The following is a 17427-nucleotide window of genomic DNA, read 5'->3' on the forward strand; positions in this document are numbered from 1 at the left end:
TTCTAGTTTTCCTCTAGCAGGAAGAGCAACTTGCATTTATTATGGGTATATGCATGGAAATACACACCTATAGAAACTGCTTATGATTAGGTGGTCCTTCTAATGTAACCTTTTATAGGATAGTTCTTCATCCATCTAAACTGACCATTTAAGCATTAAATTTAAATTGTCCACAGATTCAAACCTATTATGTTTGACCTTTTACAAATCCCAGTGCTTCATTTATCATGTGTAATGGCATGGCATAAAGAGATAAAGAAGCATATTTTTCCCCCATTAAATCTGCATGCTGCTGTAAGAACAGTTGAGTGAGAATTGTGTGGTATTTTGCTATGATGTAATGAATCAGTCTACTCTGGTTTTAGATTATACCTTAGGGGACTTGCAAAACATGGCCATTTTAAGCTTTGGTTATAAATTATCTTTTAAGGGACCATTGGATATATCTCAGTAAACAAAAGTGGTCTGAACTATTCAAGCATCTAATATAAATGGCTCTTCAAAAGCTATACTTTGTAAAACAGTTGGATGACAGTTGAATCATTTACATATTGTGATAGCCTAAATAAATAGTCTTTCCAAGTATTATAAGCGAATCTAAAAGGCAAAGTAATGTAGGGTGCTGGATTAATTACTCAGTTATAAATCATTCAAGGAGCTTAATTATATTTGTGCATTAACAATAAAACCTTGAGTATTGTGTTGGTGTATGTGTGACAAATGGTTATCACCCTCTTCATATAGAGCTTGCTTCTGTGTCCCTCCAGAGACACACAACCACATATCTTTAGATCCTGAAGAGGTTGTCTCTGTTCTTCTTGATACAGAATTTACATTAAGAAAATTTGTTCAGAAAAAAAACAAAAGATACAATTTACTTTTGTTTTAGTTTTTTTTAGTGATTATTTTTGTTAAATTTGTTGATACTGAAAGTTGGGTATGTTGACCTTTAGTAACCAAGATACTTTACAGACAGAAGAAATAATTGTAAATATAATATAATATTATGTATACTTCTACACATATAATATATGCCTTTTCACCCATTCCAATCTGTTAACATAGTAAAATTTGTTTATAATGTGACACCAAGCTTTCATATCTCCAAGTGAAAGAGTACTTCAACAGAATTTTTTGGGGAAAAAAATCTACAGTTATGTCTTGTTGTTCACAGGAAGGGAGGCAATAATAAGCTAATAAAGATCTATCATCGAGATGGTAAATATGGCTTTTCTGATCCTCTGACATTTAATTCTGTGGTGGAGCTCATTAGCCACTATCATCATGAATCTCTTGCCCAGTACAATCCCAAACTTGATGTGAAACTGATGTACCCAGTGTCCAGATACCAACAGGTAGGTATGATTACATAAGTTTGGGATTTTTTTTGGCTATGCTCTGTGGCATGCGGGATCTTATTTCCCTGACCATGAATTGAACCCATACTGCTGCAGTGGAAGCGCAAACAACCACTGGAGCACCAGGGAAGTCCTGTGGTTACACAGGCTCTTAATAGCTGATCAGCAAATCATTATTTGGCAACATCATTTGAATCTAACTTACCAGGTTTATCAGGAAAAAAAAGTAGAAATGCTAAATGGTTGATTTAAGGTACTTTTAGAACTTATTTTGAACTACTATTCCTTAATATCTTGTTGCATGTGTTTGTTAACTTTATATAAAAATATTTGTGTTAGTGTTTCCTGTTTATATTTCATTAAAAAATTTTAAGTATTACCTATTTTGAGGTGATCTAAAGAGTGAGCTTAATGTTAACAAAAAGATTTAGTGATTTCCCATACTTGATACTAATACAGTAGCTTACACTTACAGCAGAAATACAATTTAAATAGTTGTGGAAAAACCCATGTTTTAGAAATATTGACATTGTTCATTTCTTTTGTTTACCTATATAGGATCAGTTGGTAAAAGAAGATAATATTGATGCCGTCGGTAAAAAACTGCAGGAGTATCACTCTCAGTATCAGGAAAAGAGTAAAGAATATGACAGACTATATGAAGAATATACCAGAACATCCCAGGTTAGTATATTTTTGTTGTTTAGGCCAGTAAGTAGGCAGTAAGGCTTATAGTTATCTTGGATTTTCTATAATACTTGACAGTCTTTATCTGCCTTGATATCTTTTCTAAACTAAAAAAGTTTATTGAAGTATAGTTGATTTACATATATAAATTCTTATGTATATAAAGATTTTTATGTATAAATTCTTTTTCAGATTCTTTTCTATTATAGCTTGTTTCAAGATATTGAATCTAGTTCCTTGTGTTATACAGTGAGGCCTTGTTTTAGGCTTCCCTGGTGGCTCAGAAGATAAAGAGTCTGCCTGCAATGCAGGAGACCTGGGTTTGATCCCTGGGTTGGGAAGATCCCCTGGAGAAGGAAATGGCAACCCACTCCAGTACTCTTGCTTGGAAAATCCCATGGACAGAGGAGCCACGGTAGACTACAACCCATGGGGTCGCAAAGAATCGGACATGACTGAGCGACTTCACTTTCACTCTTTTGTTTAAGCTATCTTAGTATCTCTTTTTAAAAATTAAACTAAATTTAATTAATTAATTATTGATTGATTGTGCTGGGTCTTTATTGCTGCACTTGGGCTTTCTCTGACTGTGGTGAGCAGGACCATCTGTTGTTGCAGAATACAGGTTCTAGGTGCATGGGCTCAGCAGTTGTGGCTTACAGGCTTAGTTGCCTTGCACCATGTGGAATCTTTCCAAACCAGGGATCTAATCTGTGTCCCCTGACTTGTCAGGCGAACTCCCAACCACTGGACCACCAGGGAAGTCCAGTACCAACTTAGTACTGCAAAGTTTTTAGTAGGGTTTAAACACTCTGTATATGCTCCTATACATCTTTATTCCTTCCCCGTTATATTGTTATCACTACTGATTACTTTTTTATACATTGTCTGCCCATTCGCATAGATTTATAATTATAGTTTTATGCATTTGTTCTTTAAAACATATAGAACATGAACAGAGGAGCCTGCAGGCTGTAGTCATAGGGTCGGAAAGAGTCAGACATGACTGAAGCTACTTAGCATGCACGCAACCAAAAGTACAAAACTACTGGCTTTTATATTTGCTTATGCAGTTGCTTTTACCAGTGTTCTTTATTTATTCATGTAGCTTTGAGTTATTGTCTAGTGTCCTTTCATTTCATCCCAAAGGAATCTCTTGAGCATTTCTTGTAGGGCAAGTCTTGGGGTAACAGACTCCCTTTCTTTTGTCTATCTGGGCTAATCTTATATAATTTCTCTTCCTTCATTCTTGAAGGACAATACTTCTAGTTACAGAAGTCTTGACTGACAATTTTTTTCTTCCAGGGCTTTAAATATTGCCCACCTGCTGCCTTATGGCCTAAATATTTTGTATGGCAAATCAGCTATTATTTTTATTCAAGGCCATTTGTATATGATAAGTCACTTCTTTTATGCTGGCTTTAAGATTCTCTCTGTGTTTTGACAGTTTGATTACAGTTGTGAAATATTTAGTTTTTTAAAAATATCTTTGTCTATAGTTTGTTAACTGTTAAGGTTTAGTCAGCTGTGAGCTCTTCCAGTATTACTGTGTTTCATGGTGCCTTGTTTTCTCCCTAGAATTAATGTTCTTGATTCTCAGCCCCAAAGCCCTTGACCTTGTTTCTAAGCTAGTATCTGTGGTGTGCAGTATAAATGCAGAGACTGCACCAGGAGTCTCGGACTGGAGGTGCTTATTAGGAGATACTGGCCTGTGAGAATTGCAGGTTGGGTGTGCGATACAGCGCTGACTGGGGGAAGGTGTGGGGTTACAGTGGTCAGAGTTACTGTGATGGTCGGTTTTTCTTTGTGAGGTGTTTGATTTCACTTTTTTCAGGTTTTCTTTTATTAGCTAAGTAGTTATTCAGAATGACTTTAACAACCTTTTTTCCCCTTCCTATCTGATACTTGTGCTTTGTCTGTGGTGTGACTATATGTGTATGCTGTTTTTTACACTGCAGATTTCAGGGTTTCTGTGTTCCTTTGCCTCTTCTAAGTGAATTATCTGTGATGAGACTAGTATTTGATTTAGAATGGAGAAAAAGTTACTGAGGTTTCTTCAGACTGAATCAACATAAGTGGTCAACATTAGGGGATGGTGAAATTATCATACATATACATATATATAGCTATTAGAAGAGTTTTCAGAAATACTTTAAAACTTGATTTTTAAAATGTGCAAAAGTTATATAAATATGTATGTTAAATATAAATATTGCTGAATTCTATGAATTATATCACACAGCATGAAAGTCCTCATTCCCCAGAGGCAACTTCTGTTATTAAATGCTTCTTAGGAATTCCTCATGACCTCAGAAATGCTAATGATGTAGCTTCAGGTAAAGGATGGGAACTTAAGCATAGACATACTCTGTCATAGGACATCAGTAGTTTTTAACATAACCAGTTTTAGAAAATGATTCTCCTAATTTCCAATTTAGTTCATTTTATATTTTTAAGAAAGGTAATCTGTGTGTTTGTGTGTGTGTGTGAGTGAGAGAGAGAGAAGGAGAGAGGGAGAATCAGGTATGAAAGATTAGTACAACCATCCAAACATATGTATTGAATACCTAGTCTAGGTATGAAACTGTATTTGACTCTCACTATACAGAGGGAGAAGTGAGGCCTGATTTTGCAGAAGTGCAAGGTCCTCTGACATATTTGTTAACTCTGATGTGCATTAGTCAAAATAGCATGCTTTAATTTTAATCCCGTTCCTCTGCATCAGATAAAGCAATGATGGGTTACTATAATCGTGTGGGTGAATTTATTTAAAGGGCAATGCATAACACTATATTTAATCTCACAAAAATATTAAGTAAAAGATTCAAAAGATATATGAGTATATTCTATAAGGTACAAAACCAAGCAAATGTTAACATTTTCATTTTGACTAGGAACATAAAATGGTAAGGTTCCAGGAGAGCAGAAGTTTTCAAATTTGTTCACTTACATATCCCAAATGCTTCAAATAATGCCTGGCATATAGTTGTTGTTGTTTATTCGCTAAGTTGTTTCTGACTTTTTGAGAACCCATGGACTGTAGCCCACCAGGCTCCTCTGTCCATGGGATTTTCCAGGCAAGAATTCTAGAGTGGGTTGCCATTTCTTTCTCCAGGGGATCTTGCCAGCCCAGGGATCGAACCCATGTCTCTTGCATTGGCAGGCAGATTCACCACTGAGCCACCATTCAATTATTTGTTGAATGAATTTATGTAAGATAATGAACCAAAGCATTCCACCCTTGTCAAGAGCCTGAAATCAGATCTCAGTGTGGACTAGAGTCTTGGGGAAGGTTAACACCTCTGTGAATGGAGGTTAGAAAAAAATAGCCACCATTGCATATGGCTTTGGCTTGTGTAGAGTTGTATTTCTTTCTTATCATGACTGGAGAAAACTGAGAAAACTCCACATGTTGCACACATGCCCAGTAATATCCTCATAGCAGAATATGAGTGCTGAGCAGCTGACATGAGACTGGGTTCTGGAAGTGTAATCCATGCTTAGGGAGCTGGGAATGAGGCTGGATGGAGGCAATCAAAAAAGCCAGAAGGCCAAAACTAGAAGACGGCTAATTTCTCTGTGTGAGAATTCAGAGCACGACCTGAGATGGGCCAAGCAGAGAAGAGCCTTGGAGGCTTAAAGCTTTGGGAGGTAGGAGAAGAGAGGGAGGGATACAGAGGGACCCAGTGATTAGCAGTTTAGGAGAGACAATGAGTGTTAAAGGGAGATTAAAGAACTGACCTCCTCCATTTGTGTTACAGTGTTTCTAAATGTTGTAGACCTTCTCCATGTTTGCTGCTTCTATAAAAGGAAAGATTTCATTTTGGATAAAATCTAGTTTGCTATGGTGTAATCAAATTCTTCCCAGAGAATGGGAAGAGATGGTATACCCAGAGTCAGAGTTGGCATAGGGTGAGAACAAGCTGTTTGTGGGGATATTTACATCTGGATTACATATAATTATGAGGCAAAGTGATAGGATTTAGTGACGGTTTGGGATTAGACACCGGAATTCAGCCATGAGATCATTGGTGATCTTGGAAAGGGTAGTGTCTATGGAAGGGTGAGTGCAGAAGCCAGAATAGAGTTAGCTGGAGAATGAATGAGAGATGAGGAGAGAGAGAGCCCATATAAACAATTCTTTTAAGAAGCTGAAAAGAGAAATCAGGGTTAAGGAACTTTATTTTTTTTCAAAATGGTGTTAAATTAGAACCTGTGTGAGAAGGAACCTTAGACTGGGAGAGTGAATGTTGTGAGAGGGGTAGTTGATATGATATGAAGTACCAGAGGAAGGGACAGGAGGTAAGACCCAGAGAAGAGAAGAAGGGGTAAGGTGGGTTACAGTTTTCATGGTAGGCATAGTGGCATTGTTTGTGGCGGCGCTGCTGCTTTGGCAGTGACAGCAAATATTATTTCCTTTGCTGCTCTGCCTGCCAACACACACAACAGTCAGACTGTTGGTGTTTTCTTTGAGGATATAGGGCCAGAAATTTAATCAGTTCAGTTCAGTTGTTCAGTCATGTTCGATTTTTTGCACTCCATGGACTGCAGCACTCCAGGCCTCCCTGTCCATCACCAACACCCAGAGTTTACTCAAACTCATGTCCATTGAGTCGGTGATGCCGTCCAACCATCTCATCCTCTGTCGTCACCTTCTCTTCCTGCCTTCAATCTTTCCCAGTATCAGGGTCTGTACAAAAGAGTCAGTTCTTCTCATCAGGTGGCCAAAGTATTGGAACTTCAGCTTCAGCATCAGTTCTTCCAATGAACATTCAGGACTGATTTCCTTTAGGATGGACTGGTCAGATATCCTTGCAGTCCAAGGGACTCTTTAAGAGTCTTCTCCAACACCACAGTTCAAAAGTTTCAATTCTTTGGTGCTCAGCTTTCTTTAAAGTCCAATTCTCACATCCATCCATGACTACTGGAAAAATCATAGCCTTGACTAGATGGACCTTTGTTGGCAAAGTAATGTCTCTGCTTTTTAATATGCTGTCCAGGTTTGTTACAGCTTTTATTCCAAGGAGCAAGCGTCTTTTAATTTCATGGGTGCAGTCACCATCTGCAGTGATTTTGGAGCCCCCCAAAATAAAGTCTGTCACTGTTTCCACTGTTTCCCCATCTATTTGCCATGAAGTGATGGGACCAGATGCCATGATCTTAGTTTTCTGAATGTTGAGTTTTAAGCCAACTTTTTCCCTCTCCTCTTTCACTTTCATCAAGAGGCTCTTTAGTTCTTCGCTTTCTGCCATAAGGGTGATGCCATTTGCATATCTGAGGTTATTGATATTTTTCCCAGAAATCTTGATCCCAGCTTGTGCTTCATCCAGTCCAGCATTTCTCATGATGTACTCTGCATATAAGTTATATAAGCCGGGTGACAACACACAGCCTTGACATACTTCTCTCCCAATTTGGAACCAGTCTGGTGTTCCATGTCCAGTTCTAACTGTTGCTTCTTGACCTGCATACAGATTTCTCAGGAGGCAAGTCAGGTGGTCTGATATTCCCATCTCTTGAAGAATTTTCCACAGTTTGTTGTAACCAACCCAGTCAAAAGCTTTGGCATAGTCAATAAAGCAGAGGTAGATGTTTTTCTGGAACTCTCTTGCTTTTTCAGTGATCCAGTGGATGTTGGCAATTTGATTTCTGATTTCTCTGCCTGTTCTAAATCAAGCTTGAACATCTGGAAGTTCACGGTTCATATAGCGTTGAAGCCTGCCTTGGAGATTTTTGAACATTACTTTGCTAGTGTGTGAGATGAGTGCAAATTGTGTGGTAGTTTAAGCATTCTTTGGCATTGGCTTTCTTTGGGACTGGAATGAAAACTGCCCTTTTCCAGTCCTGTGACCACTGCTGAGTTTTCCAAATTTGCTGACATATTGAGTGCAGCACTTTCACAGCATCATCTTTTAGGATTTGAAATAGCTCAGCTGGAATTCCTTCACCCTACTAGCTTTGTTCATAGTGACGCCTCCTAAGGCCCACTCTACTTTGCACCTCAGGATGTCTGGCTCTAGGTGAATGATCACACCATCATGATTATCTGGGTCGTGAAGATCTTTTTTGTATAGTTCTTCTGTGTATTCTTGTCACCTTTTCTTAACCTTGCAAGGAAGCCAAAACCCTCCCCCATATTTGAGAATTGTAGAATTTATAGCTAAATATTTAGATTCAGGGATTCCAATACATTTACAGTACTACTTGAAATATGTATGATATATCCTCAGCTATATGAAACATCACAAGGTTCTAGTGTCCCTCATCTGCGAATTCCCGTATGTTTCAGTTCTACTGAGCAATTGCAGATCTACCTTTATTTTGTATAAGTCATGCCATACCATCTGTGTGCAATGCTGAATTTTCTTCTCCTACCCCAATTCTTTAAGACCTAACTCAGATGTTGCCTCCTCCATGAAGTCTCTGTAAAGCAATAAGTAACTAATTCACCCCACTTTATTTCCTCTAACATGACATGAAACAAAACCTTATTAGAGTTCAGAAATCTATTTTGCCTGTGTATTCTGAATCCTGGAGGGCAGACCCCTTTTGTGACTCTCTTTAACACCAGATGGTACTTTCTGTGTAATGGATTCTCAATAATCATTTGTTGAAATTAATCAGTCAAATTAATCAATTAATAATTTGTTGAAAATAATCAGTGAAATTAATCAGGGCTTTCCTGGTGGCTGAGTGGTAAAGAATCCTCCTGCCAATACAGGACACATGGGTTTGCTCCCTGGTCTGGGAAGATTCCACATGCCGCAGAGCGACTAAGCCCATGCATCTCAACTATTGAGCCTGTGCTCTAGAGCCCAGCAACTGCAACTGCTGTGCCCATTTGCCACAGCTTCTGAAGCCTGCGTGCCCTTGAGCCTGTGGTCTGCAATAAGAGAAGCCACCATAATGGGAAGCCCGCGCACTGCAACTAGAGAGTAGCCCACTCTTGCCACAACTAGAGAAAAGCCCAAGCAGCAGTAAAAGACCCAGCATAGCCAAAACTAACTAAATAATAAGTAAAACAAATAAGATTATTAAAATTAATTAGAAATTAATAATAAAATTAATAATAAAAAATTAATAAGAAATTAATCAGTGCTAAATAGCTGATGAATTGTCCCATCAACACTGAAACTTTTAAAATTGTAAACTTTCAGGATTGCAGTCTTTGTAGACCTTTATACATATTTTCTTGACTTTCTGAAGTAAACAAAATTTAACCCTCTTTGAAAATTTTAGGGGAGTCATGATTCAGATGCTAAAGTGTACAGATACCCTCAGAGCTCATTGGAACGTGGAGGACCACTTACCCTAGTGTGAGTGGCTTAGCCTCCTGGGCTTCTGTTTTGTGGTGGTTTTAGTTTTTCATCTTATTTTGCATCTGATTTCAGCAACTTTCTTCCCCTTCCTCATTTTCTGTTTCTAATGAGATGAATCTACTAATGAATCTATTTCGAAAATGACATGCTTTAGAAATGAAGTAAGACTAAATAGACTCTGTAGGGCTTTTCTGGAAAATAAGGTTTTGCATGCTGGTGCATGAACTCTGTTCTGTCTCTTCACTCCATCAGCACCTTTTGGGGGTCAGACCTGCAGTAGTTACAAAGGAGGAACTTTATCTTGTCTTCAGGGTATACAGGGTTAATCTCTTAGCAGCTCAGAGGCCTTTCTGTGGTTCTCAGCTATATTTCAGGTAATAGTTATTTTTCTTTTATTTTAGGGTTTTAATGATATATTTCATACATAAATAATGGTAGAAGGGTCTTGTTTTGGCCCCCTTAATTTGATCTCATGTGGAATCATAACTAGAATTATAAGATTTGTGTTAAGACTAAGGTTACAAAAAGAAATAAAAAGATAATGAAGTATGTTTATCTTTTTTTTAATCCTATAGGAAATACAGATGAAGAGGACTGCAATTGAAGCTTTTAATGAAACAATTAAAATATTTGAAGAGCAGTGTCATACACAAGAACAGCATAGCAAAGAATATATTGAGCGATTTCGAAAAGAAGGGAATGAAAAGGAAATTGAACGGTAAATCTACCTAATATCTCCCAAGTGCGTCAGTGAGCCAAGACGTTTTTTCTTCTTTAATCATCTCTCTCATGTCTGCTTTTACCTCAGACTTGACAGTCCTGCCATATGGAATTACTTGCTGTTCACACTAATGGTACCAAGCTGAACCTTCTCTCTTCTGCATTCTTTCTCCATCCTCCTAAATTGTTGACTCCTTTAGCACTCAGCTTAGACATGACTTTCTAGAAAATTTCCTCTGATTCCCTAGGCTGTTTAGGGGCTTTTGTTCCCATTTCTATAGCATCTGATCCTGATCCTTACTGTAACATTTACTGAAAGTCACACTAACAGAACTGTGAGCTTGTTGAGAGTAAGGGTGGTGACTTATTTTCCTTCATAGCTTCAGAATGTGTTACAGTGTTTGAGAGTACATAGTGGTGAATAGAGCTAATAGAAATGCTGAGGACTGTATGCTTGACCAGATATGGCAGGTGTGGGAGAAGCCAAAGATTATTCCTAGATTTCTGATACTAGTGACTAAGGGATAGTGTAATTCACCAAAATGGGAAGTACATGAGGGGAGTTTGGAGTGGGAACCAGTGAGTTTTGAGGTTCCTATGAGAACCCAAATGGAATTGTCTGAGTGGTAGGCAGTTGATTATTTGGATTTGGAACTCTACAGAAAGGATTTGAGCGGCAAAAGTGTGTATGTTATGGTAGATAATAAGGTTGAGATTACACAGAGAATGAGAAACATGAGAAGTATTGAATCTGGCAACTAAAAGAATACTGGGAACCTTTATCAAAGCAAATTTAGTGGAGTGTTAGAAAATGAGCCAAGTAACAGTGGGTTGAGCGGTGCAAAAGTAGATAATAAAACTGAATCACATGAAGGGAAAAGCAAAATTATTACTCGTGTTAGCACCAAAGTGTTGGTGAACTTTTGTGCCTAAGAATAGTACTAAGTGCTGTGAGGCAGTATAGCTTAATGGCTTAAGTTCAGTTCAGTTCAGTCGCTCAGTCCTGTCCAACTCTTTGCAACCCCATGGACTGCAGCACGCCAGGCCTCCCTGTCCATCACCAACTCCCAGAGTTTACTCAAACTCATGTCCATTGAGTTGGTGATGCCATCCAACCGTCTCATCCTCTGTCATCTCCTTCTCCTGCCTTCAATCTTTGCCAGCATCAGGATCTTTTCAAAGGAGTCAGTTCTTTGCATCAGGTGGCCAAAGGGAGTTTCAGCTTCAGCATCTGTCCTCCCAATGAATATTCAGGACTGATTTCCTTTAGGATGGACTGGTTGGATCTCCTTGCAGTCCAAGGGACTCTCAAGAGTCTTCTCCAACACCACAGTTCAAAAGCATCAGTTCTTCGGCGCTCAGCTTTCTTTATAGTCCAGCTCTCACATCCATACATGACTACTGGAAAAACCATAGCTTTGACTAGATGTACCTTTGCTTGCAAAGTAATGTCTCTGCTTTTTAATATGCAGTGTAGGTTGGTCATAACTTTTCTTCCAAGGAGCAAACGTCTTCTAATTTCATGGCTACAGTCACCATCTGCAGTGATTTTGGAGCCTAAAAAAATAAAGTCTGTCACTGTTTCTGCTGTTTGCCCATCTATTTGCCATGAAGGAATGGGACCAGATGCCATGATCTTAGTTTCTGAATGTTGAGTTTTAAGCCAACTTTTTCACTCTCCTCTTTCACTTTCATCAAGAGGCTCTTTAGTTCTTTGCTTTCTGCTATAAGGGTGGTGTCATCTGCATATCTGAGGTTATTGATATTTCTCCCAGCAATCTTGATCCCAGCTTGTGCTTCATCCAGCCCAGCATTTTTCATGATGTACTCTGCATGTAAGTTAAATAAGCAGGGTGACAATATACAGCCTTGACATACTTCTTTCCCGATTTGGAACCAGTTTATTGTTCCATGTCCAGTTCTGCTTGTTGCTTCTTGACCTCCATACAAATTTCTCAAGAGGGAGGTCAGGAGGTGATGATATTCCCATCTCTTGAAGAATTTTCCACAGTTTGTTATGATCCATACAGTGGAAGGCTTTGGCATAGTCAATAAAGCAGAAGTAGATGTTTTTCTGGAACTCTCTTGCTTTTTCAAGATCCAACAGATGTTGGTAATTTGATCTCTGGTTCCTCTGTCTTTTCTAGATCCAGCTTGAACATCTGGAAGTTCATGATTCATGTACTGTTGAAGCCTGCTTTGGAGATTTTTGAACGTTACTTTGCTAGTGTGTGAGATGAGTGCAAATTGTGTGGTAGTTTAAGCATTCTTTGGCATTGGCTTTCTTTGGGACTGGAATGAAAACTGCCTTTTTCCAGTCCTGTGGCCGCAGCTGAGTTTTCCAAATTTGCTGACATATTGAGTGCAGCACTTTCACAGCATCATCTTTTAGGATTTGAAATAGCTCAACTGGAATTCCATCACCCCATTAACTTTGTTCATAGTGATGCTTCCTAAGACCCACTGTACTTTGCACTCCAGGATGTCTGGCTCTAGGCGAGTGATCACACCATCGTGATTACTTGGGTCGTGAAGATCTTTTTTGTGTAGTTCTGTGTATTCATGCCACCTTTCTTAATATCTTCTGTTTCTGTCAGGTCCATACCATTTCTGTCCTTTTTTTGAGCCCATCTCTGCATGAAATGTTCCCTTGGTATCTCTAATTTTCTTGAAGAGATCGCTAGTCTTTTCCATTCTATTATTTTTCTCCATTTCTTTACATTGATCACTGAGGAAGGCTTTCTTATCTCTCCTTGCTGTTCTTTGGAACTCTGTGTTCAAATGGATGTATCTTTTTCCTTTTCTTCTTTGCCTTCTGCTTCTTTTCTTTTCACAGTTATTTGTAAGACTTCCTCAGACAACCATTTTGCCTTTTTAGATTTCTTTTTGCTTTTAATGGCTTATACATGGGCTTAAATTCTGTGCATGCTTGCTAAGTCACTTCAGTTGTGTCCAACTCTTTGCGACCCCATGGACTGTAGCCTGCCAGGCTCCTATGACCATGGGATTCTCCAGGCAAGAATACTGGAGTGGGTTGCCAATGCCCTTCTTCAGGGTTCTTCCTGATCCAGAGATGGAGCCTGTGTCTCCTGCATTGACAGACGTGTTCTTTACCACTAGCGCCACCTGGCTGTGTTGCCTTCAGTGAGTTACTTAACTTTGGTCTTGTTTCTTTCTCCATAAAACTGTGGATAAAATCTTGTTGAAATGCTCTGAGGACTAAGTAACACACACACATACACTTTGTGGTAGAGAAAGGCGTGTATATGTGTGAGTGTATGAGTATCTTGACATTACAGTACCAATAATTGACCATTATTAATAATGAAGAAATGGAAAAGAACTTGTAGTTTATTTGCATAGGGAGTTAAAATATCATGATGAAGTTTTAATGGTAATATAAAACTGTTTATTATTGAGTGACAAGTGAGTCATGTGGACAGTTGTTGCCTTAGGGTTCAGAGCACAGCAAAACTTTGTATGCTGGAAAAGCTTAGGACCATCATCTCCTGAGTGCTTACCAAGATGTCCCAGACATTGATTGGTCCTTTTACATGTTATTAACATTTAGTTCACACAGTAACCCAGCTTTACTTGTTCAGTCATGGCTGGGTCCAGGGCCCAAACAATATCATCAGAATTCTCCTTATTCTCTGTCTGTTGGCTCAATTTTCCTCTGTGTTGGCTTCATCCTCAGGCAGGCTTTCCCTTCAAGGCAGTAGTATAAACTGTTGGGAGGCCTAGAATCACATGTTAGCAACTTAACAATCTCAGTAGAAAGAGAGAATCTGTCTACAATATTTCTAGCAATAGTCCTAGATTTGACTGTCATTGGGTCAGTTTGGGTATTATTTTGATTTCTGAGCAAGTCACTGTGGCCTGAGGCAGGGATAGGATGGAACGAAACACACTTCTTGGCCAGGTGGGGTTGTGTGGATGTTCACCTGTGAATCTGAACAGGTGGGAACAATGGGAACAGGAGCCTTTCCCTACAGGGAACATGAGGGTGCTCTTCCCAGAGGGGTGAGAATGAATATGTGCTAGGCAAAAACAGCCAATGTCCACCACATTGAAGGTGTTAGGACCATGTGCACACTGTAGAATGCTTCTGCTTGGTTTGTTTTAGCCTTAATATGTCAAATATTTTCACAGAATTATGATGAATTATGACAAGTTGAAATCACGTCTGGGTGAGATTCATGATAGCAAAATGCGTCTTGAACAGGATTTGAAGAAACAAGCTTTGGATAACCGAGAAATAGATAAAAAAATGAATAGTATCAAACCTGACCTGATCCAGCTGCGCAAGATCCGAGATCAGCACCTTGTGTGAGTATTCTGGGCCTGTGGGGAGGACACCCCGGCGACACCCAATCCTGCTGCACTAGAGACATTAGAGGTAGAAGAAGAGATTCGTAATTGAGACCTGGCCAGAGGGACTGTAAGAATTTAGGAGAGTGGTCCTGTTAGTAGTAGGGTGTTATAGCCTACTAAAGTCAAGTGTGTGGGACCAATCAGGAGGTAGGGCTGTAATCCATACAAATGAACACAGTGATGGAGCTTTTAAAAGTGCAGGTTAATTAATGTTTGCCTAAAACACAAAACCCAGAATCTTTGGTTACCTAGAAAAACCATAGAAATAGAAATTACCCCTGACAGGCAAGGAAACTAAAAGTGGGGACCTACAAATAAGTATACAGAATAGTCCATTAAAGAGTTTTTATTTTTAAGGAAAAACTTCTATATTTAAGTAATAGAAATGTGTTGAAGACACTTACAAAAAATGGCACACCTGAGGAGTAATGGAATATTATATGATTTAGCTAGATATAGGGATATTATCTAAATATAGATGAAAAGATATGTTATCAGAACAAGATATATGGATTAGATTTTTAGGCCAGATGACTGCTTCATAGAAGGAGATAATCAGTGAGAAAGGAAAATGTATTAGGTTTAGTTCTAGGTAATGAATAGACTGTTTCGTAATATGTTTATGGGTGACTTTCACTCATGTAACACAGTTCAAACTCCTTGGCAGGAGGAGGCAAAGTAAAGACCTCTGACTAGGTTTTCTATAGACTTCAGGGTTTCTTTGTGTGAGAAGGAGGGAGGGGATAAAATACAAACTTAGAGGTTGGAACATTGGCTGTTGAGTTTCAGGAGAGGAGAATTTAAGGTGATTGTTTCAGAAGCAAACAATTACTAAGTAGTTTTTAATAATACTCCTCTCTAGAGATCTTTCAGTTTGCTACTGTGGCCAAAAAGAGCCGAGGAAGTACATAGAAGAGCTTTGAAAGCAAGGCCAGGAGGTGGTTTTGTATACAAGCAGGGTGTGTCTGCTCTTGGAATACTTATATGGTTCTGGTCACATGATGAAGCTAAATAAAAGCCCCAGAAGACTGTGCCATAGACCAAAGGAATGAATGGAAGCATTTCTTTGCCCTGGAAAGTGATGAGATACTGAGAAACCTACCATTTCTAGGTGCATGACTAAGTATGGCAAACTGACCTTGAAAATTCCTTTAATGAGTTCTGTAAGCTAAATATAAAACAGAATTTAGGTACCATCATGGGTGATAAGCCATGACCTGCTGGTACCCTGCTAAAATGTTTAGGGAGACACAGAAACCCTTACCTCTTTTGGAACCATTGCTTCAGGGAGAACAGTCCAGTGTCCATACTCCATGCTTCGACGTTTCTACCAAAGACAACACTAGGATTGATGGGCCTGATCTGCTCTAGCACTGAAACTGTATAGTCAGTCCTGGAAGAGACTGGTTGTACTGCTACATGATTCTGAATACAACCTCTCTTTGGCTCTGTTTTGAAGTTGGAATAGGTTGGAATTCTGTAGCACCCAAGAAGAGATTGTCGTTAGTTCATCAAGTCCCCTTTTCGTGTGGCCGTTTTTCTGACTTCTTGCTATATATACAGCCCATAAGGACTTTTTGAGATTTTTTTTTTTCTCCTGAGATGCCAATGTACTGTTTCTAGAATGTTCTTGAATGCCTAAATCAGGATTTCATTTCTTAAATATAGAATAAGTCAGTTCAGTTCAGTCACTCTGTCATGTCTGACTCTTTGTGACCCCATGAACTGCAGCACACCAGGCCTCCCTGTCCATCACTAACTCCCAGAGCCTACACAAACTCATGTCCATTGAGTCAGTGATGCCATCCAACCATCTCATCCTCTGTCGTCCTCTTCTCCTGCCCTCAATCTTTCCCAGCATCAGGGTCTTTTCAAATGAGTTAGCTCTTTGCATCAGGTGGCCAAAGTATTGGGAGTTTCAGCTTCAACATCAGTCCTTCTAATGAACACCCAGGACTGATTTCCTTTAGGATGGACTGGTTGGATCTCCTTGCAGTTCAAGGGACTCTCAAGAGTCTTCTGCAACACCACAGTTCAGAAGATCAATTCTTCGATGCTCAGCTTTCTTTACAGTCCAACTTTCACATCCATCCATGACTACTGGAAAAACTACAGCCTTGACTAGACGGACCTTTGTTGGCAAAGTAATGTCTCTGCTTTTTAATATTCAGTCTAGGTTGGTCATAACTTTTCTTCCAAGGAGTAAGCGTCTTTTAATTTCATGGCCACAGTCACCATCTGCAGTGATTTTGGAGCCCCCAAAATAAAGTCTGTCACTATTTCCACTGCTTCCCCATCTATTTGCCATGAAGTGATGGGACCGAATGCCATGATCTTAGTTTTCTGAATGTTGAGCTTTAAGCTAACTTTTTCACTCTCCTCTTGTCACTTTCATCAAGAGGCTTTTTAGTTCTTCTTCACTTTCTGCCATAAGGGTGGTATCACCTGCGTATCTGAGGTTATTGATATTTCTCCCTGCAATCTTGATTGTAGCTTGTGCTTCTTCCAGCCCAACATATCTCATGATGTACTATGCATATAAGTTAAATAAGCAGTGTGACAATGTACAGCCTTGATGTACTCCTTTTCCTATTTGGAACCAGTCTGTTGTTGCATGTCCAGTTCTAACTGTTGCTTCCTGACTTGCATACAGATTTCTCAAGAGGCAGGTCAGGTGGTCTGTTATTTCCATCTCTTTGTTAATTTTCCACAGTTTATTGTGATCCACACAGTCAGAGGCTTTGGCATAGTCAATAAAGCAGAAGTAGATATTTTTCTGGAACTCTTGCTTTTTCAATGATCCAACGGATGTTGGCAGTTTGATCTCTGGTTCCTCTGACTTTTCTAAATCCAGCTTGAACATCTGGAGGTTCATGTATTGCTGAAGCCTGGCTTGGAGAATTTTGAGCATTACTTTACTAGCATGTGAGATGAGTGCAGTAGGTTGAGCATTCTATGGCATTTCCTTT

At 39.1% G+C, this 17427-nt stretch overlaps 1 protein-coding gene across 5 annotated transcripts in view; it reads left to right on the top strand.

The window, feature by feature from the left end:
• The window catches only part of PIK3R3 (phosphoinositide-3-kinase regulatory subunit 3), a 97978-nt gene that overhangs the window by 66390 nt on the left and 14161 nt on the right, over positions 1 to 17427 (top strand). For all 5 annotated transcript variants that reach the window (XM_065913865.1, XM_065913868.1, XM_065913878.1 and 2 more), the window contains 4 exons: positions 1175 to 1355; positions 1917 to 2042; positions 9940 to 10082; positions 14237 to 14413. In XM_065913865.1, coding sequence (XP_065769937.1) covers positions 1175 to 1355; positions 1917 to 2042; positions 9940 to 10082; positions 14237 to 14413 — 627 coding nt within the window. The remainder of the gene's footprint in view (positions 1 to 1174; positions 1356 to 1916; positions 2043 to 9939; positions 10083 to 14236; positions 14414 to 17427) is intronic.

This window comes from Muntiacus reevesi, chromosome 1 (assembly GCF_963930625.1).
Source record: "Muntiacus reevesi chromosome 1, mMunRee1.1, whole genome shotgun sequence".
Classification (NCBI taxonomy): Eukaryota; Metazoa; Chordata; class Mammalia; order Artiodactyla; family Cervidae; genus Muntiacus; species Muntiacus reevesi.